General features: G+C 38.2%; 1 protein-coding gene across 1 annotated transcript; it reads left to right on the top strand.

Annotated features, from left to right (window-relative positions):
- Positions 1-1940: 1940 nt before the first annotated feature.
- On the top strand, positions 1941-7879 carry LOC147182370 (uncharacterized). The gene is made up of 10 exons (XM_086081448.1): positions 1941-2070; positions 2389-2465; positions 2561-2663; positions 3008-3129; positions 3308-3436; positions 5609-5780; positions 6395-6471; positions 6541-6643; positions 7188-7309; positions 7510-7879. The coding sequence occupies exons 1-10, from the start codon at positions 1941-1943 to the stop codon at positions 7705-7707; spliced, it is 1233 nt and encodes a 410-aa protein (XP_085937574.1). The 3' UTR covers positions 7708-7879.
- Positions 7880-8471: the final 592 nt, after the last annotated feature.

The following is an 8471-nucleotide window of genomic DNA, read 5'->3' as shown; positions in this document are numbered from 1 at the left end:
GGCTTATCCCTACAGCATTGTTTTTTCAAGATTTCAAAATTAATGCCAAAAATTAACATTTTTGTTTCTCCAAATTGCATGCACTTATTGTTTAAATGTTCTTTTTCCATCCGGCTCGAAAAATTGTTCTTTAAATTTATAAATACCACTGAATGAACACTTTTCTTTCTTGAAGGTGATTAAATCAAGAACATGATGACAAGTTAATTTTATAGAACAATCATAACAGATTCCTATTAGACAAATATCAAATTTATCTGATGTGCAAATGCAAATATACATTTTGGAAAGTAATGCTTGCAGTCAATGAGCTATATATTAAGTCATCATGGACAATGTTGTCTTGAATACAATTACTCTCCAGTTTTCTCACCACACTGAATGTGATGCTGTTAGTCACTCATATTGGACAGATACTTTTCTTCAATAAAACGTGGACATGTACTTTCATTAGTAATGCAGTAAAAGTAAACTCATGCAAGTGCAACATTTCAAATAACACCTGTTGTAGACTAACTGTTAAATTGCAGTGTTGCAACTTTATGCTTCATGTTTCAAGTGTGATTAAATTAAAGACAAATAAAAATTGAACACTGTTACTCAAAACAGCTTTGTATATATTCACAGACGTGGCAGTTGTCTCCTTTTCAAACACTCTCTCCCGCCCGCGCAGAGCGCAAATAAGCCTTTTGATGACGTATGAATCGGATGTGTGCGGATGAGCGTTCACAGTGCAGACGCATCGCATACATATCCGATTTATATCCACATAAAAAAGAGGCCCAGGTTGTGTGTGAAAAAATCGGAATTGTACCGTTCACACTGCATAAAAAAATCGGAATTGAGCTGCAGTGTGAACACAGCCTTAATTGAGTAGCAGTAATTCCTAAAAATGTATTCTCGTAAACCCTTTCCAGGTTTATAGTATCTATTTTTAGCTCTACAGATAATAGGATAGTGCGATTTCCAAAAGCCATACATTTTGCTTGGTTTGCCGTAAATATATTAGGGATGTGAATTGCTTAGTACCTGGTGATTCGATTCGTATCACGATTCGATTCGATACTGATTAATCCCGATACAAATCTGTAGGTTGATTATTGCGATTTTTTTAAACTCAAATTTAGAAAATACTAATCCGTAAACTTGTACATGTACACTGTAAGATTTGTACGAAAGTGTATTTATTTATCTGAAATAAAAATACAAATTTAGGCTTATAACTGTGAGCCACTTTATTTTACAAACAATTTGTTGCAATCTGTTTCATGTTTGAACAGCATTAAAATAAAATATTAAGGCTTAATGTTCCATTAATATAACATTCTTCCATGCTTAACGTGTGAACCCTAACCTTAAGTAAGACGTTTTGTTGAATATCTTCATAAAAAATTTATGTTTAAAAATCGATTCGACCGCATATCGAATCGATTCGAGAATTGCGTGCTGTAATATCGTGATATATTGATTGATCGATTTTTATAACACTCCTAATATTTTATACATATATATATATTCTCGCCTGAACAAAAACATTTAAAAAAAAACATTTGTAACATCAAAAAAGGAAGTTCCCCTATCTGCACAAAGTGAATTATCATCAGTCAATAAAGGGGTGGAATTTTTTTTTTAAATCAGAGTTTGATTCATTTTTTGCCACGCTAAACATATTCTTACCTCCCAAAAATACAATTATGTAATATTTTCATCAAATTTCTGCAGGTGGAAACTGGTTGGATACAATTTTAGTATGATGTCATTGGAAAAGTCTCAGGTGAAATCACTCAATCACAAGTGGCGCTACTTAATTGTGGGCGGAGTTTGCAGGTATAAAAAGGCCCTCATCAAAGCTAACTTATGAAGAGTGATCCTGCTGGTGTGATACAACAGAGCTCCTTATCTGGCACAACAACCTGTTTGAGTTTGTTTCAGGTTTCAGGATGAGCTGGAAGACGTTTGTGCTGCCGCTGGTGCTGCTGTGCTTGTGGGGGCTCCAAGAGGAAGGAGCGCAAGCCTGTAAATGTTTCCCGGTGCATCCCCAGCAGGTGTTTTGCCAAACGGATGTGGTCGGTAAGTAGAATGGAACTCCACTTCTGTCATTATTTATTTTATCTGTTCCTGGGTGCAAAGCCTGTACAGTATATTATTGTATGTAATCGGACGAGTGCGTATTTGATAACGTAAGCATATGACAGAAATTCTCAGTTAATACTAAAGGGCTTCCCGTTAAATCCCACAGGCCTTGAGTCGTAATTTAGCATTAAACTGGTGTTTTCAATATAGTGAAACTCTTGAAATTTAGCCTGACCAAATTATTAAAAAAAGAAAATGAATCACTGACCTTTACATGTTCATTTTAATTCTAAGCTATGCAATTTCAATTTATAGTTATCAAGGCCAAGGTTGTTGGCGTGATGCCTGGTGCGCAAGGTAGAGACACAAAGTATGACATCAAACACACGAAGGTAAGATTCCTGCTGGATTTGTGCATCTTCATAAACAATGCAAATTGGAGATAAATGTTCTTTGTTGTTTGTTTTATTTTTTTTATTTTTTTCAGACTTACAAAGGCACTGAAAAGCGTTTAACTGCTGTTTACACCCGTCCCAGCTCTGCAGCCTGTGGAGTCACGCTGACCAAGGACACAGAATACCTACTCATGGGTACAAAAAGCATTTTTTCTCAAATGAGATTGCATGGTAAACCTTTAGCGGACAAATGTCAGCCTTTGATGCTTGCTGAAGGCTTACAAAACGCTGCCTATGACTATTGTTTTTTTATTTTTATTTTTTTTATATAACTATGTTCTAAGGCGGAGGTGTCCTGCAAGTTTAGGATGCTTCTATCCTCCAACGCACCTGAAGCTCTGCATAAGCCTGATAATGATCGGGTGCGTTGGCGCAGGGAAATATCCAAAGCCTGCAGGACTCTGGCCCTCGAGGACAGTTTAGACCGCACTGTTCTAAAGTGTCCCCGTCCTTTCGTCTCCTGTCTTGTGCAAATACAGGCAGGCTGCAGTCTGACGGCTCATTGCATATTAACCTGTGTGACTTCTATCAGCCGTGGGCTGCCATGAGCATCAGGCAGAAGCGCCTGTTGTACCGCTACACAAAGGGCTGCGATTGCACGGTAGGAAAATGGATGGATTTTAGCATTAGGAATTTGCTTATTGTTCTCTGTAGTCTTTCATTATCGTAGATGTTGTCCACTTTAACACATGGACGAGCACTGGCAACAATGTGATTTATTAGCATTATAGTAGGCATGTGACCATGTTGATTAAATCCCTGTCCTTGGCCATCCACAGATCAAGTCCTGCTTCTCCTTCCCGTGTTGCGTGACCGGCCCGACGGAGTGCTTGTGGACAGACTTGCTGCTGGGCAAAGGTGACCAGGCCCAAAACTTTGCTTGCATCAAGACCAGAAGGGGATATTGTGTCTGGTCTGCAAAGATATAACCGGGTGTGGAAAGCCATTGATTAAAAAAAATAAAATGCAACGAATGAAGGTTTTGCTCTCCAACACTGACTCCAAAGTTCTGTACAAACTTGCACAATATGAGCTAGCTAGAGCTTAATTACTGTGAAGGTGCCCTGCAGTTTACTTTTTTTGACCAGCCTCTGTCTTGAGACTCTTTGTTTGGTGACATTCACATTGCAAAGCATTAAGCCCAGCTTTTTATTATTATATATTTTTTCTTAGATCTTTAATGCAGCTTGAAGCTTTTCCTGCCGTGCACTGTTATATACCACTAGAGGTAGGTAAAGTAGCCAAAAATTGTACTCTAGTCAAGTGTAGCGTTCAAAATATTACTCAAGTAAAAGTAGTCCTAAAAAGAATACTCTAGTACTGAATATGAAGTCTGATTTATTTTTAAACTGTCATCAGACAAACTTAAAATAAAACATTTAAGCTCGGTGCAAGCACACGCGTTCGCCCAAGCACGCACAATCCATTCACAAACTGGCGTAACTCGCTGGCGCCTCCCAGTTTAGGTTGAGGAACAAAAGACGTCATCTTTCAGTTGACTCGTGTTCTCATGCCTGCCAGTCTTCAACCATGGGGGCCGCATTTCTGCAATGAGTCCGCTAAATTGCTCCCACACAATCAAGCGGAGTGCTTATGTGAAAATACGGTAAAGCTAATCATGTATGAATGGGTCGGCAGGTAACGTTTCTTCTTCACACTTAAGTAAAATGTGGTAAAACTTTTCTTGAAATATTTTTATTTCTCAAAACGTTACTCATGTAAATGTAACAGAGTAAAAATGACTTACTACCCACGACTGCATACCACAAAAGCTATATTTTACTTATGGCATTGGGTTGTCATGGGTACACAAGTTTGCAGCGTAGGCGCCAGCAGATGGCGCTGTTGGTTTCAGACAACCACATTCCATTTAAACATGAAAACAATACGCCAAAATCGTGATCTTTCGAAAATGAAAAACTAGTTTGGACACGTGTTGTACATACCTTCAAGTTTTTATTTCTTTTTTTTCTTTTTTCTTTTTTACAAGTGCTCAATCATGCCACCACCGGCAGCACAGACAATATCAAGCTGATAAGGGAGGAATTCTCATATTGGCTTGATGTCTGTCTGTGCTGCTGGTGGTGGACACTTTTAGCACTTGTAAAGCATGAAATAAGAACTTGAAGGTATATGTTATTAGAGCTAGAGATTTTTAAGTTGCTGGTGCATGTTTCAGGCAATTAAACCACTACACCAGTGGTTCTCAAACTTTCTGCATCAAGTTCCACCTCAAAATACTTCAAGTAGCCTACCACCATAATGATAAATATTAAAATACAGGGGCAGTGTAGGCCCAAGTGTTCAATGTGAATTAAACATGTTGGAGGGATTCAAATAGCCAACTCAAGTTACCACGTATTCTATTTACTAGAATACTCCCACAAAATGTATCTAAATACTTCTCAATGTGCTGAAATAAATACCTGAATAGTTCCCAATGACTGAAATACTCCCTAAAAGTTACCCCAGTGTTGTTAAATTACTGAAATTCTCATTAGGTTACCTGAATACTCTTAACTCTATGAAATATTCCCTAAAAGTGACCTAAATACTATATGTAGTAGGCTACTTGAATTCTTATATTAGTTATGCTAACATGAGAGACATGGACTTAACTCCTTATAGATTTAAATCTGTGATTTCTTCGTGTACCACTAGAGGGAGGCCGCGTGCCACACTGACAAGCACTGCACTACACCATCAGTGCGCCGGTTCTGAGAAACTCTACAAACCCCAATATCACCATTGACGGGATTACAGCAGCGGCAAATAGTCACTAGAGGGCGCTAGGATGCCGCATAACCATTGACAGTGGTCACCCTCACGTTACTTTCCTGGAAATGAAATAAAAATTCGTAGTTAGTGATTAGATAGAAAGATAGATGAATGGATGGATGGATGTATGGATGGATGGATGGATGGATGGATGGATGGATAGATGGATAGTGTCAGGTGAAAACAGCCGTTAATCACGTCCCTTAATTGTGGGCGGGGTCTACAGCTATTTAAAAAAGGGCCCTCTGTGACGCTGATTTCAGGCAGAGCCAAACAGCCACTGGTATCTCTGTTTAGTTTAGTTTTTTTTTGCAGAACACAAACCTGCTTTGTTGCTTTCAACAATGGGCTGGACGGTGAAGAACTTTGTGCTACTCCTGGTGCTGCTGTGCTTGTGTTGGCTACAGGAAGGAGCACAAGCCTGCAGCTGTGTCGTAAGGCATCCACAGCAGGTGTTTTGCCAAGCCGATGTTGGTAAGCTAAATGGAGCTTGTCATAATTGTTTAGATTTAGTTTCAAATGTTTTTTAAAGTTATGCGGATCAATTACTGAAATAGTTTTTTTTGTGACAATGTCTCCATGTTTCTAAATGAACCATTTTTCTTTTCTTTTTTTGCTCCAATTTTTCTCTAATCAGTGTTAAAATCTCAGCCAAATGACTTTTGATAGGCCGTTTTAATTAAAGCTCTAAGTTGATTTTATAAAGCTAGCAATTTGGCTTGGTTAATTAGGAAAACAGCTGTTTTCAATTATGATACTTTTTCAGGGCAGTTTTTTTGTGTCACTTGTTACAAAATTGCTGGCAAACCGACTTGAGTTTAATACTTAAATGTTTAAAGCACCATTCATGAGCTTTAGATGCGCTTTAGGTGAGAGGTGGTAATTGCAAGATAAAAGTGACCAAGGCTACAATGCTCCTTAATAAAGATAAGCTTGCTAATGTTAGTGTTTGTCAGTTTTTACTCTTGATGTAAATGTATCATAAGACGGTAGCTTTGCATGACCATGTATTTTTGCACATGGCTTTGACTTTAGTCCTGCTCTCTTGCAACCTTTGATAAATATAAATATTTAAAAATGCTTTCCAGTCATCAGGGCACTGGTTGTTAGAAGGAAGGCTGATGATGGCTACAAACCCATTGAGTATGTCATCAAACAAACAAAGGTAAAAGACTTGTATTCATCTATTTGTCAATTCAACAAATCTAACCTCTTACCCCCCCCCGACCCTCAGATGTTCAAGGGCCCAAAAAAGGATTTTGATGCCATCTATACGGCATCAAACTCTGCAGCATGTGGAGTCGCTCTAGAAACCGGCGTCACGTACCTACTCATGGGTAAAATGTTCAACCTTCTTGTATTCCTAGGAAATGTTCTCTTCCAGGGCATAACTATTAACAAAATCTTTGACATCAATGTAACATTTCAACCCTAAATGATAAAACAAAGTTTAATTGCCTATTTGTATTCAAAATCAATTGTGCCAAAACTAATTTCCGATGAAAGTTAAAAAAGAAAAATGTTCACAGATTACTTAAATTTTAACCAAAAAAAGGAGCTTTGCTTACTTTCTCTTAATGTTGGCTATCGATTTGTTGACCAAAGCTACGCTTCTGCTAACTTGTTGGAAAGGGCACAAATGCTGTACATTGATGCAGACTCTTTTTTTTAATTTATTATTATTATTGTTTTTATTTATTTTTTTCTTCACACAATGAAATGGAGTCGGCTAATCAGCAGGGGTTTCAAATACTTGAAAATTTTATTGTACCCGTTAGCTTCTCAAATGTAAGCCTTTTGCTTGCCCTGTAATGGTTTTTCAAAAACTGACAGGATAAACGTAGTCACAAATGATTTTCCCCCTTCTGATATTATTTACAGGCCGACTGGAGTCGGACAGCTCTCTGCACATCACTTTGTGTGACTTCTTTCAGACGTGGGTGTCGTTGAGCTTCTCACAAAGGAGCCTGTTGCGGCGCTATCAAATGGGCTGTTCTTGCCAGGTACACTGCAGAGTCAATTTATTTGTAGTAGACACTAACTTCAACTTGTCCCTTGACAATTTGAGAGGGGAAAAAAACCCACTAATCATGGACATTTAATAATTAAGGCAGGTTTTGACTGCTTTCGTGATCATTAAAATTGTACGTGTGTGTATGCATACAAACATGTTTATGCTATCTCCATCTTTGGTCCTGCGCAGATAACGCGCTGCCTCTCCCTCCCATGTGGCATCAGCAGCCCGGCAGAGTGCTTGTGGACAGACTTCCTGCCGGTGAAAATGGCTAGCGGCGAGCAGGCCCAAAACTTTGCTTGTATCAAGAGAGGCTACGGCTATTGTGCTTGGTACAGGGGACCTGACTCATCCAAAAAAGCTGTTCAAGGGCATCAAATGAAATGAAAGAAACGTATAATAAAATCAATGCAGTGTGTGTTTTTGTGTTTTCTTAGCCTGTTTTAAGTCAATGAAATGGTCTGTAGAAAAAAAACATTCTGTGAACCACTTGCTACTACTGCAGCAGACAGGATTTAAAATTATTAAAGAGCCCTTCGATGATGCTAAATTACTTGAATAAATTGTGATGTGTAAAAATGGCTCTTGGATTTTTTTCTGTATTGACCAAAGAAGAATTACAAGTATGCTGAAGACTGTATAAGCTGTATTCATAATCACACAAATGATTTTGGTGTTAATTTATCCGCTAAAAATGTATGCATAAGCAAGAACATAGACAACTAATCTTTTGTAAATGTATGCAAAAGTTATTTTGATAAATTACTTACACTTGTGTTTTGTCTCACCAAATGCGATACATCACAAGTCATGAAATAATCTTGGATGGACCCTGCGTCTGGCACATAACCTTTCAGGACTGAGAAGAATAAAAGTAATGAAAGAAAATGCAAAAAGGTCACTAGTAACGCTCGGCAGACACCCCCACCGCCATTTTTTGTTCCATATTCAAGATCATGTTCATGATTAGGACAATGGCCATTTTGGCCTTTAATGGAGCTCAAGTGAGTGTTTTTTTTCATTAAGGAAGGAGGCTAGAATATGTTGAGAAAACTCAGACACAAAACTGTGAGGCGGACATGCTAACCACTATAAACTCTAATCCAAAACACGAACATTTCCAACTGATTTTGCAACATTGCTCTTAAAAT

Source organism: Leptonotus elevatus, chromosome 1 (genome assembly GCF_054856555.1).
Source record: "Leptonotus elevatus isolate MCC_2025b chromosome 1, RoL_Lele_1.0, whole genome shotgun sequence".
Classification (NCBI taxonomy): Eukaryota; Metazoa; Chordata; class Actinopteri; order Syngnathiformes; family Syngnathidae; genus Leptonotus; species Leptonotus elevatus.
This window is presented reverse-complemented; position numbering and strand designations above follow the sequence as displayed.